Here is a 22,286-nt window from a genome sequence, read left to right on the forward strand (position 1 = left end):
CTCTTACATAATAAGAAGTTGAACCAGAATCTTGTTACTTGTAAGATATCCTTTAAACTTATTCCCTTATGTTCATAACTACTGTGTAGCCACCAGTACAACCAGGAAAATATGAAAGTTACTGATGTCAGCAAGGGAAGGACCATAAAGAACTATTCCTATTAATCATAAAATAAGTAGTAACTTTATCATTAAAATGTAAGCCCTTTTAGTATCATCACCTGGAAATTTAAATGCCAACAATAAATATACTTAAAATATGTATATGAATTTGCGCTTCCTTTAAAGCATATATGCCTGAAAAAAACCAGGTTTTTCTACTTTTTGTGCATCTTAATAAGACTCTTCTCCAACACAGAGGACATACAGAAGTTAAATTTTCATTCTGCACCTATCCACCTTCTGGAATATAATGATTCTTGTCCAAAAGCAGCGTAATGCAGTAACAAACAGAAATGAGATGACCTAAGATTCTTGAATGGAGGTAGTCTATCTTTTCCTCATTTCCCTTTCCCTCTCATGCCAAAAAAAAAAAAAATCAAAGTCCTAAAATAGCATTCTGGATCACAAATATAAAGAAAAGACAAGTGTTCTCTAATTGGAACTTACTTAAAACAATACATTAGTTCAAGGACCTAAATCATGCTGAAGAAAAATGACTTTGTTTTTTCCCCCTTTATAAAAATGCTTTGACACGCTTCTCTCTCTTTTTCCTGCCCATTTTATCTTATTATGTTTTTCCCAATCTTCAACTTTGTCTTTTTTCCTTACCCATAAGAAATTTCTGATCGATTGTTTTCCCTCACTCATTACAAAGGAAACTAATGTCAAAACAATTATTTTTTCTGTCAAACAGCACTCTTCTTTCCCATCAGCCCTTAGGAAATCTAGACTCATTTCCAGCTCTGCTGTACACAACATTGTGACCTTGAGTAAATAATTTAATCTCCCTCCAACCCTCTTTCGCACTGCATGTGAAAAGAGCAAGAAAGTTCTTCAGTCTCCCTCAAATACTCCAGTTCTGGGCTTTTTGGGCCAAGAACTGGCACTACAGAGCTGTGCAATGCCTAATACAATACCCCTGCAATACATTCAGGGACATCTAGACATAAAGCTAATGCAAATAAATGCAGATGATGCTCTGCAGTACAGGGTGGTTTTTAGTTAGCTGCTGAGGGGCTCTGTCACAGCAGTTACCAAATGTACAGCCATCACTTTCAGTACCTTCTTACAGGCTTTTGGAACACTAAACAAAGCCATCTCAGATTAGCAATCTCATAGCATCAGATGCAAAAAAAAAATTTATAAAAAGGCTATGGAGTTCAAATCCCCCAAAACTACTGACAGATAAGACATCAGGTTAAATGCAATATTACAAGAACTGTTACTCTCTATCACCATCCTCAATACTCCCTTTGGCATGAGAGCATGATATCCTTGGGGAAAACAAAATAATCTGAAATGAATAGCAGGGCTTGAGAAAAAGCAGTGATTCACAATCAGATTGCAAGCCTTCTGCACACTGACTTACAATGGCATGGGTTGCAATGGTGGGATTTATAGGAGATGATCATACACAACTTACATTTGACTGATAGCAGCTTGCATTCAAAGTCAGGATCTTCACCTTTGTAACTGAACTGTTTCATGCTATGCTGCAAATTGAGTGGCAGAGGCATTTCCCTTTCCATAGTCTTCCCTAAGGATTAATATTTAAACCATTTATTCCAGAGCACATCTATTCTGTTCAGTTTGAGCATAATGTGAAATAAATATTTCAGAAAATAATTTAAAAGGTACAATTTAATTTAAAAAAATCCCAAAAAATGCAAATAGAAAATAAAACCACAAAACAATCCCTCAAGAATCACTGAAGCTTGAAGACGAGTCCATTTCAAAAATCAGTTCATTTTTAAAGCCTAGTGGAACCTTGAAAAAATGGTCAGTCTTCAAAGTATTGCAAGGCCTTTTGAAACCTACCAAACACTACTGTAAATGAAGGACTGATACAAGAAAGCCCTCAAACTGTAGCTTGGTAGCAAGAAGCCACTCTTCAGTCCAATTTATGTTCCTTCTTGAGGGAAAATATCAAATCCCCAACTAGAATTACACACCACTGGGACAGATAAAACAGAACTCCAGAATAATGCAAACACTACTGTTCACATTCAGGGCTAAATTAGTAAAACAATCAATTTCTTATATCAAACATTTCACTTCTGTTAATGCTTCATGAGGTGAAAAACACAGCAAAGCAAACAGCACAAGAGTGCTCTTAAAATAGCCATGTATTTTTCTCCTAGAAAAACTATCATGTCTGTATCTTACACATGGATTGATCTTGGCAGCATGAGCATCAGAAACAGGCTCTGGGGTTTGTAATGCCACTCTAATGCATTGCTAGAAGTTAATACTAATAAGAATTCCAGAAAAGCATAGGAAAAACTGCACCCAATTTCCCTGAAGGATACATCACAGAACATTCAGAATATTTTGTCAGAAAAGTGCATGGAATATTCTTGATAGCCCAGCAACTGCATTTTTTTTTCTTCATCATTTTAGTCAATTTTTTTAGAAACTAGCAAACCTTAGAATTAATACAACATAAAACCACAGATCATTGCAACCCGAGTAAAAGATTTTAGTATATTAATAGGAAAGCAATGTTACACCTTTCTCTGGAGATGTTCTTCTATTAAGCTAAATGTAAAGCAAGTCATTAACATTTGCTTTGTGTTTTGTATATTCTTTTGCACAAAAGAAGTCATCTTTTGCAGTACAAAAACATGCATGTAGGAGCATTTCATATTATCAAAGAGCAAAGGCTAAGTCATACAAGGAGAATGGTAAAAAAGACACTTCTGACAGCTCTCTGTAGTCGTAATTCCTGGAGCGGAAGGCAGGAAATCTGGAACACTGGTGTGAACCTAAGCCTGTCCTTAATTCTGTCACATTGACAAGGCTTTCCCTTCTGGTTCTCCTATGCAAAGAGAAATTTCAAACTGATGCACTCCTAACACATGCCCCCATTCACTCCTGTCTGGGATGGACTGCTGACAGATCATCTGTTCTGCTGGGGAGATCTGCAAAATCACAGGAGCAGGACATGAAGCAGATTGAAAGTCACCTACAATATGCCAGGCAAGACCTTGATGTCCCAAAATAGTGAATACAAGAGTGATAGAGGAAACAAGATGAGCCCCTGTGAATTCCCATCCCCACTCCCTCTGGCTGGGAAACTTCCATTCAAACAGCAATTCACCCTTCCCTTAGAAACATGGTGGCCTAATCCAATTGCCTACTGCCAACAGCCCTGGACTCCACTTTTCCTAAACCTGGGCATTGTCTGTGGCTAACTGGCATAAATCCAAACCTGGAGTGCTGGTACAGCTGGTAACTAAGGATATAAACCCACCAGATGACAGCAAGTTATAGGACATCACCAGAAGTCAGAGAAGACTACTTGCACGTTGGAAAATAAATACTCAGAAAGTTTATTTAAAGCTGAAATAACTCATGCTAAGCAGATCATCACCATGACATATTCCTTTGTAACAAATATTCTTTTATATGCCATTGAAAAATGACTTCACAAATTTTCAAGCTGAATTGTTTGTTTCTTCTTATACTTTTAAAAATAACTTCTATTTTAAAGGACTACAAAAACACAACATCAAGAGTTACAGTAAATCTCCTCAATCCCTTCACAATATACATCAGAATTATAATTTTCTTTAAACTGACACATCTTCCTCCTTTTAACTCAACTGCTTGAAACTTTTGCCTACAAGGAGGAAGTCTAAGGTCATGGTAGCAAGAAAGAGAGCTCTCTTCTCTCTCTGCTCTGTTACAATCTAGTTTTCAGTCACAAAATGACTATAGGTTAAGCTTCTGTTAAATGACTACCTTCCCAAGTTTCAAAACATGAAATTAGAAATCAAAAAAAACCCAAACCATTACTAGCTTCAATTGTCAATGAAAAAAAATTCTTCTTGTGCACATTTTCTCAACTATGCAGAAAAGGTGACCAAAAAAGCCACTCTGCACTTGAAGTGATGACTGAATCATGAAATGTGGTAGATTATCATCACCCCAGGATGGTATATACCTACATATTTCCTGGAGAGAGACATTTTGGTTTGGTTTGGTTCATTTGGTGTTAAAAAGTTCATGAAAATAATTTAAAAGCTTGAAATAAATACCATCAAGGTGATATTTTAGAGGAAAAGGTGGTATTTTAGAGGAGCACTACCTGCTACCTGCCATTTTATCAGAAAACTCAACCTTAATGCTAATGATTTAATTGAAATTATTCCTTTTAAAAATGTAATTACAGCTTACTGTGAATTAGAACCAGATGTGATTTAAAGTAACCATTTCTCAAAAAAAAGAAAAACTCCATGACATTCATATGAGGAATCATATATGGCTAAAGACTAAAAGATGTTCCTAAGGATGAATAATTTTAAAAGATGTTCCTAAGGATGAATAATTTTAGGGACAGGGAAGAGTGCGTATGCAGACCTTCACTCTAGACTGTTCTGTTCAACAACATTTCTCTTACATCATGTTTTCAAATAATATGCAGAAGAATATTTGCCTTGAAGAACAAGCAATAGTTCAACAGAATTTCCATCTGGAAAATGGTCAGAATTCCTATATTTTTTTACTATTCATAGCTTCTTAAGGCCAAGCAGTTGATGTATTCCAAATTAACCATTCAGAGCTGCTAGTACTGCTATCTAAGCAAATGGCATGCTTTTAATAAGAACTGTGCGTTCTATTCAATTTTGTGTACCTGTGTTCAACAGACACAGGAACCCTGGAGAGCACCTCTGGTCTGGACAAGAGTTCTTTTTGACATTTGGGAGGGTGACAGAGCACTGGCTGTCCCTTCAGAAACACCATTCTGTGTGGGAAGGAAATCCAGACATACAGAAGGCAAAATGGTTATGTGCACTGATAGCCAGTTGAGATTGCCACAGATTTAGAACCACAGCCTCTACCTGACATCAGCTGTGGTAATTTAGTCATAGAAAACTCACTGTTTAATTCAGCCCTCTGTGCCCTCTGTATAATATTCATTCTTAATTTAAAATGCCAAATATTTCCCACATATTTTGTTTTTTCATACTTACTGGGCGAGCAACAAAGGGGATGAACCACAGTCAGATGCAGGGGAAGGCCAGCACAAGTCCTGTGAATCACAGACAACTACTGCTGGCATGCCCAGGTGCACTGGACCTTCCAGGATTCAGCCCTGTAGTAGCTGTCAAAGCAGGTTACATCAGTTGAATAGAGATTTTGAAGAAAAATCTAGTAAACCTATTCCTGAGGGCTGCATAATATTTTGTGATCCTTGATATTTCATTGCCTGTAAAAAGGTATTGCCACACCAGAACAAGGCTATTCTGTTCATTTATCTTTTGATACCCTAGTTTGCTATTTGACAGCAAATAGCAGTACAGCTATTCATGCTCTTATTCACACTTGCAGGTTTAAATCGTTCACTTTTCATCCTATGGATGAATAATTCAGACCTTGACAAGACTGTTTGTTTGTAAGCACGTTTTTCCTTGAAATGTTCCTTCCTGTTTTTACAGGAAATGAAAAATAGGCATAGTATCCAACACATATTATGTGCCTCTAAAGGGTAATAGGAATGTATTTTTCTGATGAACTTAACCCTAAATTGAACTTCCATTTTTTGTGCTCAGTAACCCAGAAAGGGGGAGGGAAAAAAAATCCGAGTACATTACTGCTATCTCCTACTTCCTCTTTCAGAGAAATGAACCATGGTATGAATAATGATTCCCTGCATGAAGATTATACAAGAAGAAGCAAGGTAATCTTATTTTACCTGATGTCCAAAGGGAAAATAAAATTCAAAAAAATAATTCACTTTCTCATTTTCTGACAAGGTCCTTCAGCAAATACTTTGGTTAAAACAGACTGTCTGACACATCATGGAAAGCATATTGAAAGTTCAGCATCCATCATAGAAAACAACCTGTCAACAGGTTTCTAATCTTTAAATCTAGTGCCTGTTATCTTAAGTGTCCATAAACATAGCTGTCCTGACAGCTAGACAAGAAGAAACCTTTACTCACATAGCCAGAACCAAACATATGCAGAACTCTAGAGATTCAACTCCCTGCCTTGAATGTAATCTAGAAATAAGTGACTAGACCCATGGGAATAGCAAGTACCATGTTGAACATAGCCAGTGAAACTTAAAAACAAACAGCCTTAACAGCCACCTAAAATATCCAGCAGATCTTACCAACTGTATTTCCAGCATAACACAGAACTAATTAAAAAAAACTACATTGCAATTCCTCCTAAGGGAGGCAACAACCCATATTTTCTGCTACAATATCAGGTTCAAAACTACAGGTCTACTAGGGCAAATTCAGACGAAGCACTTCAACCTAATGAGAAACTCTAAGGTTAGTACATTCCAGGGAAAAGGAGACCTGGCTGTATAACTGCTTGTCTTTTCATGGGTTTGAAAGTACCCTGCAAACCCTGGCCCAAGCTTGTTCCAAAGGTAAGGCAAAAAGTCAGCTCCTCTTCTCTACCATCTACCACCCTCTGAGCTCCCAGACTCTCCCACTTGTTTCTCCACCCTTGCACCGCTCCAGCTTCAAGGTGGCAGATCAGCACAGCACCCAAAGCACCATTACAACCAGCGTGCTTCAACCCACTGTAGCTCAGAAAGCAGCTTCTGCTCAGTGATCTCACCTCCTTTGCCCCAGAGCTGCAGTTGGTCACCATGGAGGAGAGAGGAGCTGATCCAACTTTGACCCTTTCAATTGGGTCTGAATTGAATCTGCTCTTCTAAACAGGAGCTTCCTGCCACTTAGGCTGACTCAATGTCTGTTCCATTAGGTGCTATTGCCAGTTTCACTGAGAGGCAGCTGATTCACACCCCTGAGGCTGGGTGACACAGATGCTTCCATCTTTGAGCTATACCTGGACTCCTGAATGTTCCCACTTTGACGTATGTAACATGACAGTGTCACACCCCCCAGTTTACAAACCACTTGGGGAACTGGTCAGTCCTGGCACTGTATGAAGGAGAACTAGAGATACACCACAGCTAATAAGGACTCATCAAAAGTATGTAAACCCCCCAAGGATTACAGATGAGAAATTAACAGAAACCCCAGAACCAACATAAATTGAAAGGCACGCATCTGCCCCATCTTAAAAGTCTGGGAGGATGTATAGGACAAATCTGAACAATATGAGATTTTTTTGGCCAAAACTCTCCTCCAGCATATCAACTAGTGAGGCACACCTCTTCCTGGCCTGTCAAATTACAGTCTCTCCTTTGGTCTGTCATACACAGCTAAAAAATTGCTTTGCAACAAGAAGAGACATCTTGAGTTCTACAGCTTCAAGCATTCAAACCACCACTTTACATCTCTCACCCAATGGATCTGTATCCTAAGTAGAATCAGGCACTGAGCAAGGAGTTCTTAAAATCAAACCTCAAAACCAGAAGACAACCCTAATGAGATGGACTAGGGCTCCTGAAAAAGCTACTTTTGGTACATGCAGCTAGTTGGAAAAAATGAAAGAAGGAAAAAAGAGCCCTACAGAAAAATAAGGCAGAATTTTTCTTGAGGGGGAAAAATTAGATCAAAAGCAAATGCAGTTCAACTGCAGTGCAAAAACCAGAAGTTGCTAAGCAATCTGCAGTGATATGACTAAGTTAACCATGTGAACATTGCTGGCTTCCTCGGGAAGTTTCAAAGGGCATTTACTAAATAAGGCAAATTTAAAGGCACAGATATCTTGCTATGAAACCACCAATGTGTCACAGTTAAATAATTAGCACAATTATTTTCAGTAGTTTTAAAAATCCAGTAGTAGCAACAATAGTTTTGGACAATTGTTTTAAGCACTATGAGGACAGAAGAAGGAAAAACCCCACAGAACAAACAAAATAAGAAATAAAACAAATTCAGAATTAAATAAATCTACATTGTTGAATTTATCACAAACATGAAGAGAGGAACAAGCCAAGTGAACATTTTTCCTAACAAGCTTTTTTTTTAAGGCAGTTGATACTTAGTTTCTAAAATGGCTCCTATGTATCACAACACACACACCTCAAGATGTCATGTAACAATGAATTATGGCAAAAATGGAACTCTGCAAGTCCCTGGAATACAAGATAAAGCCAGAGACACTGGCACATGAAATCAGGGTTCTGTGTACCAGAAATAAAAAGTAATGCTAGGAATCACAACACTGACAGAACCACTGTACTCATGGGCTCAGCAGGAATCCAGAAACACTTCCATACAGAAAGGCAAACAAAAATCTTGACGTAATCTTTTTTGCATCCCCAGAAGAACAAAACTAGATGTAATAATGCTGGAGGTCCTTCAGTGTGTTGGAACAGGCACATACCATCCTTGAACCCATATTTATTTGCAATGTCAAAGCCATGACTTAATATGATCTGTGCTTTCCTCTACAAAAAAACAACTAATTACAACAGTACTTACAAAAATGTCAGAGTTCCTAAAAACTATTTGGGTGTTGACAGACTTGCTCTTTTCCTATGAAACTGAGGAAACTACTGTTGTTACAAAGCACATGTTCCAAGCATTATTTCGAACCCTGGAGTACCTGAAGGACCTTCATGGGCTCCCAGATGTGCCACACAACTTTTGGCACTCCCATTTTCTGGAGCTGCCCCTTGAGGTCACACAAGACAGCATGAATATCACAAACTGGGTCTTGAGGAATTTTAACTGCAGGAGAATTAGAAGTGTCCTCCACAAATGGACACCTTGAAGAATATATTCTGGTTTTATCATATTGAAATAGAAGTAAGGAGATAAGCTCAAAGAAATATTAAGGCTCCATTTGCTAACAAAATCAGTATTTGCAGCCCATAGATGTTTGCTTACTTCTACAGCAGAAGTATGCTACTTGGTTTTACATGGGCAAGGTAAAACACACTTCACTACAAGTCAAAAAGGGAGTTAAGAGAAAATTAAAAATTCAAGTTTATGCACAGATTTCATTAAATAATAATATCCATGATCAAATGCCAAAAAAAAAAAGGAGAGGAGTAAACATTATGTTTTTTCCCATCACGTACAGAAGCATAGGCCAAACTCTTGTAGCTAGCAGTTCTATTTACATACTTAAACCAAGTTGAAGCGGTCTAAAAATTTTTCTAAATTAGATTTCCATACTGAAACCTGACAAAGAACTTAAGGAAAGTGCAAAATAAGGAAGAAGCCCCAATCAACAACCAACCAAACAAGGGGTCTTACATGAACACATGTTTGTAACACATTTTTTCAAATTTTCTGTTTGCAAAAAACATTGTGTAGGTCAGAGAGTGGCTCAAACATTATTGCCCTTTTTAGGAATTGGTTAATCCCTGTCTCTTTCCATATACAAAAGAACCAAATCAATTTTCCACATTTACACACGAAAAGCAAGTAATTTAATTTTTTGGACTTGTTGTGTTTCTACTACCATTAGCAGAAGCTTGAGCATTTGTTTGGTTGGGTGAAATTAGCCTGGTCTTATTGGTCTGGACTCCAGATCACTGGATCAGGTTGCTGAATACATCAACAAATCTGATTAGCGGGTAAAAGCCCTGAATAACTTTTCAGTCACGACTCCGCAGAATTTCAGCATGTTCCACTCTCACCAAATGAAAGCACCTTCAGATGGAGCAGATGTAAAGCTGTGAGTGAAATTAAAACCCCACTTATACTGCAATATATAATATATAGTGACTCATATTCTCATCTTCTTGATCCCTCAAATCCATCTTGTCCTTCAATATAATAAAATTATATGATTAAATTTTCAACTATTCAGTTAAAATGGCTTCAAAAGTTTAAAGCCGTGTGTAAGTCTGGCCCGTTAATATTTGTTGGTTGAGCAATTGTTTAAATTATTATCACTGAATTTTCCTAACAGGGTTTTTTTCCTCTATGCTTTATCATAACAACAAAGGACAAGAAATTGTCTTCCTGATTCCAAAAGCTCAAAGTTACTTTTTCCTTCCTGCATCAGGGAAAATTTAGAATTAATAAGGTTTTTTTAACAAAAATTAATTGAGGCAGGAAAAATGAAGAAGAGTAAGAGACAGTGAGGGTGACAGTGAGGGTGACAGTCACATCAAAACAAGTGCTAAGGGCATTAAACTTGAAAATGAAAGACAAAGGTCTAAAATTCAGGTCTTCTGCCTGGCATGAACAAGAGAAATAAAATAAGTAAGTTACATTCTGTTTGATTCTGCTAACCACTCCCTTTAGTTCCATGTGGATCAATTCTGCTCTTGCTATAAGTAGCATTGGTGTACCTCCTTCAGGCACGGGCCTGGTGCGCACTAACCATGCAAATGATTCACCCTGCTTTACAAATATGAATAAACTCTCAAATATTAGTAGGTCTCTGCCCAAGGTACAGCCAGGCAGGAACATTTTGCTGCTTGCCAGAACTCACATTTGTACAAAGAACCCCCTCTGAGACTGTAATAGCACAGCCTAATGGAATTTGCGACTTTCATAGAGGGGAAAATAAAAAATATATAAATCAGCATTTTGGCTCGGAAGACATTTTGTCAAAAAACCCCTCATAACTAGTATCAGGAAAAAACATTGTGAGTAAACTATCCCTCAACAACCTCAATTTCAAAGATTTATGAGATTGCTAACAAATTAATCTGACTTGTTCAGAGCTGTACAGTCTATTTAATCAGCATACATTTGCAGACATTCTGAGACAGTTTACACATATACAAGAAAATACAACACATTCAAATAATTTAGATCCACATTACATGGAATGGTAAAGCATATTAGCATTTTAATTTTATGGATCTAAACCAGAGTCCTATAACTTCCAAACACATTCACAAAAGGCAGAAAAGCAAAGAAAACAAATCCCTTCTCCATGCTGCAGAGCAGGTGCAAAGCTGTTGTGCTGAGCTCTCTCGCCCTGTTGCTGACATGAGCCCCAAAAACAGTCCTCCCCATACAGATAATGGGAAAAATCTCTGCATTACCTATCAGATTGCTATTTAAATTTTCTATCATGCCATACGCTTAGAAACAATCTGTTGTCATCCTCAAAGTGTGTGAAAGAGAATCAGTTCACAGCATTTGTAATAAACAGGCATTTTTTCCAGCCCAAGTCATGTTTGCAAACTTCTAAACTCTTTTGTACTGAGGAGAAATTACGGTGGCATGACAGCCTTAACCACAGCAGCCTGAAAAAATGCAGAATGAAATAAATTATGGTCTTTTCTAATATTATTCCAATATTACTGAATTTGAGATTAAAGTGAATAGGTAATATAGCATAGTAAACTCATGTTCAAATACCTATTTTGAACATTTTATAAAATCAACCTCTGTTTCTTATTGAGCTTTGAAACTCTCCTAACAGTTGTATGACCACACATTCATGACTCAGGGCATTTGAACATTTACAGAATTTTGCCCTACTCTTGTTCACTGGAAGAATCCTTGGGGAAAAATATGTCCATTTTAAAACAAATGGAAAAATACCCTTTTTTTTGTCAATGGTGTAATGCAAACACACTTATCTTCTGTAGTTAAGTAATGAAGATGCTATTTCCATGTGCAATAAAGCCCAGTAAGCTGTTTATGGACTAACTGAAGTGACTGGCAATTCAGTTACAGAGCCAGCATCCCAAATATACAAATCAACCACACTGATTCAAGAATTAATACAGATCTGAATATTTTTCCTCTGATATAAAATAAAACAGTAGATTACAGTTGAAATAAGACATTTCTTTAGCTTGTGTCTGTCACTTTAAGTTGAACTGTACAAAAAATTTAACTCTCAAAAAATCCCATTAGTTTTTCAGGTTTGGGAGCAGGTGGTGGGAGTTAGTAATACCTGTGACTGAACCACACCTTGAGGTAGAATCTCTGTGAATATCTCTGTCTTTTAAATTTTTTTTACACTTGCACAATGTGACTAGCCATTGGAAAATGCATCAGGTATCTACATTAAATCAGGTTCAGGACAGGAATTTTAACTCTACATATACATATTGCCCACTTGGGGACTTTGGTGGGGGGAAAAGGTAAAAAATAAACTGACTGACTTTAGAACCTTTCTTAAAACAATTGAGAAAATAGAAAAAATAATCCAAGATCTGTGGTGGAATAATTGTTAAGCAAGTAGGCACAGCATAGCTGCATTAGCAAGTAAAAATTGTTCTGTGTGGTCCTATATAGAGACAGGTAAAGAAAAAAAAGAGGTATTTCAAAAGACATCTATACCACTCTCTAAGTGCACCCAAATTAAAGACAACAGATGTATTTTAAGCACAGTTATTGATTTTAGAAGGTTCAGTACGAATTTGTTCAACATGTAGTTATTTAAAACCTGCTTGCACTCCTTTCTGTTGAGCTGGTTCACAGTATGCCTTCAGTATGTTTAATGACGAATTTATTCACTCCTTATTGCTTATCCATATAAAATTCATTATTGCAATTATTAACTAATTTAAATAAAGCTCTTTTTTCAGTTTTAACAAGGTAACACTTTATATGCATTTGTAGTCAATGCAAATTCTTTTTATGAACTTACCAAAGGAAAACATTAAGGTTTCAAGACAAAATACCAATGATGCTCCACAAACCAATATATTTTGTATAAAAACACATAGACTTCTGTCCTAAACCTTTTCAGAAACCTACTTGACAAAAGGAATTAAGCCCTTGTCCACAGTCTTCTAAAAGCAGATACCACTGTATTAATGTTCTGATAAATGTAATGATCAGTTAAAAAATAATGGGACATATCTCTTGTTCATTTCAGAAATAGAAATTCCAGTTAGCTGTCAGATAAAAAAACCCATTCACATATTCATATAGAGAGAGTTTGATCTATGCAACTGCATTTTTCACCTACTTGGGTATGTTTTCAGTGTTATTTACAATCTGACGTGACATTCCTTGCTTGATCTGCTGTAACATTGTTTCCAGAATATGGGCATGAGCTTTCATTATACAAAAATTTTAATTCACCTGGCTCACAGGCACAAGAACATGATTTAAAGAGATAAATTAGCTTACTAATAAGTGCTCTCAGATAATCCTCTTCAGAAAATTGATTGTAGAGTTTAACCAATGTCCTGCTTTTGATTTATCTGCCATCCAAAACAAACTGCTGTTCACTCTTTTAAACATATGTGTGTATACACACATGCATATCTATCTGTATATGTACATATAAACATTTATGTTTACCATGGGTTCAGTCCTCTTTGTAGTTTCCTGAAAATTAGTCCTATCAGCATTTAGGATTTTAATTTCAATTAATAATTTAAAATTATATTTTCCTTAAGAAAACAGTATTTAATAATTTAATCACGTTTTCATGGAAGATGCCTGATAAATTATGCCATATGAATTTTCAAAATAATGAAAATAGAATATTCTTTACCTGTTTAATGCATTTTCAAACTAATACATCCCAGGTATTATATACTTTCCTAGTAATTATTGAGTATTCAAAAGGAATTATTTATCTGTTAAATATGCCTTAATTCTCAAAAGTATTTTAGTCATGAGAAGCTAGAAGAAAAGAACTAATGAAGCCAGCAGTAACAGCATCACTCAGTGCAGTGCTGCTTGGTTAGGGTGCATAACACATACAGGATAATAAAGGAAGTGTTAGGTACACAAGGAGTTAAGTACATCCCCAACTATGTGCAGTCAATCACACCTATTGAAGTCAGTGTAAATTAAAACTTTCATTGGCATAAACAGAAAAAAATTAATACGTTTTCATATATTATATATAAGTAAAATGACATATAAACACATGTATTGAAGAGATTGACTGATAACATTGGTTTATTTGCCAGCTTGATTGGCATATTTAAGGCTTGACTGCCAAACTACTCACAAACTACTATTAAACATAACTCATTTTCAGATTTGTAGGAGTAAAATATATACTTGTACTGTATTCAAAACTCCATGGTAAATTTTTTCAGATATTATGGACAAAATTATTTCCTTAATCACATAATAAGAATTTGGAAAGTCAAGCAGGCAAGAGAAAACTGTTGGGTTTGGACCTGCCCACACTCAGGATCACGGCTGTGTGAAAATGGTCTGGGAGCCAGGCACAAAGATGCACAGCAGGGACAGCTCTGACACACAATAAATGCCCCAGGTTTCTTTATGAAGAACTCTCGGGAGTAGAAGAATGTTTAAAGTTTGCTACAGAGATCAATTTACAGAGGAGAAATGTTTTGAGAGAAGAAAAATCACAGGAGGCTACATCCTGGTTTTATTGTATCATTTTAGTGCAGAAACTCATCTGATCCTCACCATTTTAATTACAAGGAGGCACAAAACCTATTTCACATCTGCTCACTGAGCCTGAGAAATGTCTTATAGTGAAAAGGAAATGAGAAGGACCAAGAATACAAATGAACTGAAACCCAAGCAGCTAATAAATTCCTCCTTTCCTTAAAATCAGTTTTAGTAATTTATTGTGAAATACATTTAGGCTTGGTCCACAGTAATTTTAATTCAAATAAGCATGTCTAAATTTTTTCCATCCTTCCCATTAAAGGATATTTATTTTTGCTTATTCTTTAAGCATTTTGTCAGCATTATGCTCAATGCTATTTCTTTAAGAATGAAAGCTATAGCATTATATTCCAAAATGGTTGAGGAAACCTTTGCCATGACACTCAAGTTGCAACATGCCAGATATTCATAGGTTTTCAAAGCTGCTGGTTGAAGATATAATGAAAGGATCTAAGGTTTATGCATGAATCAGCATCCCCTTGTCACAATGTCATGGTGCAGTGATCCCTGCAGAGCTGTAAGACTTGATTTAAAACAGCAAAGCTCAACACTGACTCTTGAGCCAGCAGGATTAAACATCCAAGATTGTACATATATAACCTCTGTGCTCAAACTACCATACAAAAAACTTGTTATCGTTATGGCAGTTTTATAGCACTCCATAGGAAACCTCTCTTTAAGTGACTCCAATACCCTCTCAATTCTAAAATACGTCAGAACACAATACAACTACCCTTGAAGCTGTTGGTAGGCAGATTTAAGAGGAAAAGATTTCATCTTCATCACTTTCCTCTTTCTTGTTCTGACAGAATGAAAAACTTTCAAAAAATCTGGTATCACCAATGGCCAACATTCCTTCAATTAGACTAGACTCAATTACACTGTGCTGAAGGACAATGAAGTCCAGAGGTCTGGATATGTTCCAGTGGTTTGGATGTGTTCCACTCTGCCCTGTGAATGGCCTCCAATGCCGTACCTTTGCTCCAGCTGTTGAACCAAACAAACAAAACCGAGGAGGTTCTGTTAGAATGAACCAAGCTTAGCTCTGTCACACGGAGCTAAGCCCAGCCTATTTCTCTTGACAGCTACAACTGCAGTCATGGCAGTAAACACTGCTCTTAATTGTTCATTACTCTGAAAAAAGCATGCACCACCTCTCAATCTAAACCACCACGCTTCCCAGTGATGCTGACTTACTAAGCATCAAACTGCAATTAGATTCCAACAGCTACTCCCACTGACCTGTCAACACAGTTTTGCAGAGATGCAACAGTCCAACAAACCCAAGTGACGATTTTTATGGCTGCTTTTTAAACATAATTGAGTTGGGTTCCTTTCCCAGGTTACATGAAGGTGGCCCGTCCACCTTGGTCAAAATCAGTGGAATTGGGCACAATTTGCTGTCATGCAACACATCATGACACGATCTCCTGGTGTTGAGGTGAAATTCCCACTGAAGCACAAGTCATTACATGAGTTAAGGCTACCTACTCACAGAGTGTCCACTCCTACATCTATTTTTTGGCCACCTTTGAATGACTGAGTAGTATCACTGCCTGGAACATTACTCAGGGGTACGTGACCATCTCCTCCTCTCTGAAGTTTTGGGACCTAATTTCAAAGTAGTGCCAGCAACACCAGTTCATCTAAAAACCATCTGCTCCATCAACAAACTCCGAGCAAGCATCAAAAATTAGTTTGAAGACTTTTTACATATTTTTGCAGTGGGCTTTTTGTTTGTTTGTTTTTAAAGCAGATGGAGCAGCGTGCTGTTGCCCTGAGGCTACCAGAGGTGGGAGGGAAGCAGGCTGAGCCCCAGCAGGGTGGCATTGCCAGCTGCCACCTGCAGGTGCCAGGTTGGGACCAGCAGGCAGGGCTGCATCCACCTCTGCCACACCAGCCAGAGCTTCTGCAGCCGGAAACACGGCTGGCTCGGGGGTTTAAATCAAGAGCCAAAATATTTCGGTGGCCAGTTTGGGGCAAAAAAAGGTCATAATTTCTATTATGGTATAAACCTGCCACTACATTTCTGTGCAGGATAACTGCCTTGTTGAAGTGAAATGCTTGGGTAAATAATGAAGCATTTTCAGATTTATATTATCCTACATTTTTGTGACCTTCTTTTACACCTGCATCGTTTTGTAGTGCTGGTTTGGGGCACATCATCTTTGAACACTATTCCAGAAAAAAAACCAAAACAAACACCCCCCCCACCCAAAAAATAAATCCTAACAAAACCAACCTGCAGAATGTTCACTATTTCAAATGAGAACAAGCATAGAGGGGACAAAAAGACATGGATTCTTCTCAATCATTTTGCATGCAGTGCTCTGCAATCAGCTCCTAAATTCTACTTCTTGTGAGCCAAATATCCATCTTCGGAACTCCTTGTTCTCCAATCAAACCCTTCTAGGAAGGTAATTGAGGGGATACTGTACATATTTTTAGCACCTGCTTCACTAGTCAATTAAATCCAATGCACAAGAAAACTTGACTACATCATCGGTGGTAACTGAGGTGATGAAAAAACAAGTACATTTTCAGGTCTTAATTTGGAGCTCTTCAAACTGCTTCAAAATTGAAGCATGGGACAATGTTCAGACAAAGGAAAATCCAAGACATGGATAACATCCATCTCCCTTCTGCTGGAAGCCTTGAAGTCTACCACTGCAGTCTACAGCCTACACATAGCATCTGAGTATTGTAGAAGTTCTCCAGGAAAGACAAGAACAAGGCTGCTACAGGCACACAAATGCTGGTCAAAAGCACTTGATGGTCTTGGGGGAAAAATATGTAACCTTTAGTTTCTCAAAGAAAAGGTGACTATGCTCGTCTCTACTGCTGGTAGGAAAAATCTGGTGTTTTGCAAAACATGTTTTCAGGGTTTTGTTAACTTCACAGATTTGAGAAACACATTGTCACATTTTTGCAGAAAGCCATGTAACTGCTACACTTCATCAACAGTCCGAGTAACATCATCTGCAAATACTGACCACGTGCGGCTCTGGTTGATACAAACCCCCATTATCTAAGGAAGGAAGAGCTATCCAAGCAGTTTGCAAAGATTAACAATCTAGCACTACTGCGGCTGATTACATGCTCTGACCTTTTTTGCCTTCAGCTATGGATGCTCTATCCTCCTACCCTCCTACAGGCCACTGAAAGCTCCTTGCGTTGAGCTCTTGCACCACCTATCCCAGCGTCTGTGCCAAGCCGCCCTTCTTCAGCACCACCGCACGGGGTAGCTGAACCGGGGGACTGAAACCAGGTCGCCCATGGAGGGAAACAGCTCCCGCTGACAGCTAACCTCCAGATTCAGTGACCCTTACGTCTTTTTCCCAGGAGGGAGGGGAGAACGCCTGGGGGGAGCGCGGCGCTGGGCGGGAGCGGCCGGCACGGCACCGACCGCGCTCCCCGCTCGCTGCAGGGAGCCCCGGTTCGCCGGGACCGGGCCGGGGCAGGGAGGGCAGCGGGGCAAAGGCGGGCACGCCTCAGCGCCCCGGAACGCGGCTGCCCGCTCTCACCCGGCACGGGCAGCGCTGCTTTGCCCGGCCGGCCCCGCCGCTCCGCGGGGTCCCACAGCCCCGGGCGGGCGGCGGGTCCCGCAGCCGTGTGCGCTTCTGCCGCTCGGGCCCGGGGCTCCTCTCCTGGCGCTGCCACGGCCGCGCTGCCCCGCCCCGCAGGTGCTCCGCGCCCCGCGGCACGCGTGCGGCCGGGCCCCGCCGGGCCGAGGGCGGAGCCGGGCACGGCCCCGCCAGCAGAACCGCGGGGGCGGCGGCTCCCGGCGAGGCAGAGCGGGCGGCGAGCGCGGCCGCCCACGAGCGCTGCGTGCGGGGGGCGAGATGGAGAGACGGAGACATGGAGGGATGGAGCCCGCAGCACCGCGCGGCGTAAAATGGCTGATCGCCCCCCGCCGCCCGCTCCCCATCCCTCGGTGCTGGCCCGAGGGGGCCCCGGCTCTGCCCGCGCCAGCAGCGAGTGCTCCGCAGCCCGTGGGCAGCCCCGGGGCGGCGGGGGAGCGCTGCGGGCAGCCCCGGGGCCGCGCAGCCTTACATAACGCGGGGGGAGCCGCCGGGAACCATTTTGCACCTCCCGGAGGGCTGCGGGGGCGCACCGAGACCCCGCACCCCGATCGCAAGGGGCCGGGCGCTGCCGCACCTGCTGGGCGGCGGGGCGGCTCCCCCCGGCACCGCGCCCCGCACACACCCGTACCCCGCACACACACAGACACACACAGACAGACACACAGACACGTACCCCGCACGCCCCCGCACACACACCCCCGCCGCACCGCTGGCAGCCGCCCCGCCCCCGCCGCCACGGCAGGCTGGCAGCGCCCGCTACTCACAGGCGTTGGTGACGGCGAAGCTGTTGGCCACCTCCAGGTTGTCGATGTGGGGAGTCAGCCTGAACTCCGAGGTGGAATACTGAACCATCCCTACCCGAAACGCGCTGTACTCCTGATCGGCGCCCCTCGGGAACAGCCCCCCTGCAGGGAAACACACACGCGTCAGGCGGGCGGGGGGCACCGGCGGAGCGGCGCCGGGGCCAGGTCTGTGCCCGCCGCGGGGCTGCGCTGGGCGCCGCTGCCGGAGCGCTCCCGGCCGGGGCTCCGTCCCGTGTCGGGGGGCGCGGGGACCGGGCGCTGCGGCCGGGGAAAAGGCGAGGGGACCTCGCCGGCGCCCGGCGGGCACCGCGGTGGGACCGGGAGCGAGGCGACATGACAGGAATGCCCGAGTGACAGCGGCGGGGATGAGGGATCGGAAGATCCGCCGGGAGGAGAGCGGGGTCCCCCCAAATGCGGGCACCTACCGATCTGTATGCTGTTAGAATTGACCCCCCAGATCAGTCCCCACAACACAGGAGCCAGGAAGACAGAAATATGCATAATCTTTTGCATTTCCAGGAAAAGTAGAGCATCCACAAAGCCACGGAAAACAGCCCTTCCTTCTTCTTCCTCCTCCTCCTCCTCCGCGGAGCGCGCTCGTCAGCAAATTAGATCCCGTGCGCTCCGGGCGAGCGGCCGGCGGGAGCAAGCGAGCCACGGGAGGGAAGGAACGAGAAGAGCCCCGCGGCGGGCGCGGGAGAAGCCGCTGTCCGAGGAGCTGTCGCCGCTGCTGCCGCCGCCGCTGGCGGCTCCGGGGCTGCGCGGGATGGGGGTGCCGGCGGTGCCCGCTCGCTGCGCTCCCGCCGCCCGGCCCGGCCCGGCCCTGCCCTCGCACGCGCTCGCCCGCGCTCCTCGCACTCAACGGGCGGGCGGCGCTCCCGGCGAGGCGGCGGCGGCGGCGCCTGCGCGGAACCGACCCCGGCGGGAGCGCGCCCGCCGCGCCCCCTGCGGGCCACGCCCCGCCCCCTGCGCGAGCCCGCCCGGCCGCCTCCAGCACCGCGGACAGCGGCATCGCTCAGGGGAGATGGGCCGCTCGTTTAGTTATTTCTATTTCGGACTTTATTTATTTATTTATTTATTTACTTATTTATTTATTTATTTACTTATTTCTTTCACCGGCCTTCCCCACCTCGCAAACACACCTGAAAAGCAATTTTTAATTTTTTTTTTTTAAATTAATTGTTGTCTGTTTCAGCAGCTATACCCGAACCACAGAAGTTGATATTCCGGAAGAGTTAGAGCTATTCTGGTATTTCATTTTCATGCATAATGGAGATCTTTTTTCTTTTTTTCTTTCCCTGTTCCAAGATGGGTTCCAGCTGTATTAGCTAGACATGCTATTTACTGCAAGCTAAATTTAACATTTCTCAGTTTGGCACGAAGTCTGTTGCTGTGCACCACACGCACACACACACACATTTTATAGAAGGAAAGGCAGTGTAGCATTCCTGTGACCATAACAATGAATTTGCTATTAGGTAATTATTTTCTGGCATATTTTTTATTAACTTATATTTGGTTAACAATGCTGGGAAATATCCACATAGGAAAGGATACTAATCTTGCAATTAATTACCTTTCCTCTTTTTTCTTCCTTTTTATTTTTATACTATTATTAATATTTTTTTAAATTCTCCTTTCCAGGAGGAGGGTGTCAAAGCTTCAGGTATTCAGATGTCAATACAAGTACATATCCTGAACACATTGGAAGTTGATAATTTTAGTCTCTTTACTCATTACTAATTCATGTTGAGTTTTATTTCATTTGAGTCATTTCACCAGGAAATCCTGTGCAAGCTTTTTTCTGCACTTGTCTCATCTTCTCTCTCTCACCCACAAAATGAGATGAGCCTGAAAAAGAGAGCAAGCCTTAACAACCTGAGCATAAAGCCCCTATGGGCTTATCTGAGTGGAATGGCAGAGTTGTTACAGCCCATCCTCACTTTCTGCCCCCAGCCTGGTGTCTCCCAGAAGTCACATTTTGCACTGCCTGGGAAAAGCTGCTATTGAATTCTGTGAAAGGGGCAGGCAGCATCGCTGTGAGAATCAACAGATGAAGCTGTCAGGGGAAAGCTTCTGTTCAGGTCGTGCCCAGTGCATCCTGGACAATGAGATGTACAGACATTTACTTTTAATAAATATTTCAGGGTAAAACAGCCAATCTTTAATAGAAGCATAGATAAATTGTATGGGTTTTTTTTTTCACTGACGTCTAAAGCATTCCCTTATGTATAAAAAAATGAGGTTAAAATGAAGCAAAGATCTCCAAGATCTCTATATTTTAATATGTTATGATAAAACAAAAAATATCAAATTTGCCAATATACATTATAACTGCATAATGAACCAAAATATAAAAAGAATTTGGGTGATGTCAAACACAAAAATGAAATAATGGTTGTTGATTTCCTAATGTATATTTTTCCATTTCAGAATTGTGAGCATATATGTGCATGTACTACTCCAAATTTGTATCATCACATCAGAACATGTAGAAAAGAAGAGTCAGATTATGTGGCCATATTCCACTGTTGGTGTGACAGGGAAAAAGAAAAGATTTCAACTGATATGAGTAAGTACAAAAGGACAGCATGGGCGAGTCAATCACCAAGGAAACAGCTCAATCAGAATTTAGTAATAGTGAAAAATGTCGATACTAAAAAAAGTCTTCTTCAACTCTCTATTTTTTAATAACAATCCTATGCTAATTGAAAAGATGCAATTGGGCAAAGGAGAAAAAAGAAATTTATAGGTGATAGTAATTTATGACCATGTACTAAGAATAGATATACTCATTAACACTGTGCATGAGAAAATCAGACTACATTACTGGGAATCACATTCAATACTTTTTTTCTCAAGGGAAAAGAATCTTTCAAGACGTAAGTAAAGATTGTATTCTTAAAAACAGAAGATTATATTCTAATATGCATTCTTCTGAATCTATGAAAGGAGCTCATATAAAAATGCATTAGTTCAGAATGTGAACAAAGCATCAGTGGGGAGACTTTTAATAATAAGCATCCATCACTTGTTGAAAGGAACATAGGAGTGCAGTAACAATGAAAACAATAGCAGATGACAGAAGTCCAGATATCAAATAATAAGATGTCAGACCCTTGAAAAGCCAAAGTGCTTAATCTTGATTCCATAGAACTCCAAGAGAGGTTTGCTGCTAGCTGCAAATAATCATGGCTATACTTGGTTTAGCAATTTAATATTGTCTAATGGATATTCTGAATGTAAGGTAGAAGTTGGTGAGGAAGTTGAAAAGAGCTGATATATGTGCTAATCAGAAGTACAATTTATCAGGAATATATTTCCTCTGCAATTCATCCTGGCACAATCCTGGTTGAGACAGTGGCTGCAGTTCAACTAAATGTTTCATCATATGTTTCATCAGTTGAATACGAGATGCAGAAAGAAACTTGGAAAAGACTGAAAACTGCAAATTTTTGCCTTGTGCCCAGAAACATTTAGTGATCAGTCCATATACTTTCCAAAAAATAGTTCAGGAATGGCTTGATGACATGGAGTACATGCTT

General features: G+C 40.9%; 1 protein-coding gene across 3 annotated transcripts in view; it reads right to left on the minus strand.

The window, feature by feature from the left end:
* GRIA2 (glutamate ionotropic receptor AMPA type subunit 2) overlaps positions 1-19,628 on the minus strand; it is an 86,637-nt gene extending 67,009 nt beyond the window's left edge. For 2 of the 3 annotated variants that reach the window (XM_064710779.1, XM_064710781.1), the window contains exons 1-2: positions 19,167-19,627; positions 18,703-18,843 (exon numbers count right to left, since the gene is read on the minus strand). In XM_064710779.1, the coding sequence (XP_064566849.1) occupies positions 18,703-18,843; positions 19,167-19,254 (229 nt within the window). In that variant the 5' untranslated portion in view covers positions 19,255-19,627. Of the gene's footprint in view, positions 1-18,702; positions 18,844-19,166 lie in introns of all 3 variants that reach the window. The other variant, XM_064710783.1, reaches the window with a different exon arrangement.
* Positions 19,629-22,286: the final 2,658 nt, after the last annotated feature.

The sequence above is a fragment of the Zonotrichia leucophrys genome, chromosome 4 (genome assembly GCF_028769735.1).
Source record: "Zonotrichia leucophrys gambelii isolate GWCS_2022_RI chromosome 4, RI_Zleu_2.0, whole genome shotgun sequence".
NCBI lineage: Eukaryota > Metazoa > Chordata > Aves > Passeriformes > Passerellidae > Zonotrichia > Zonotrichia leucophrys.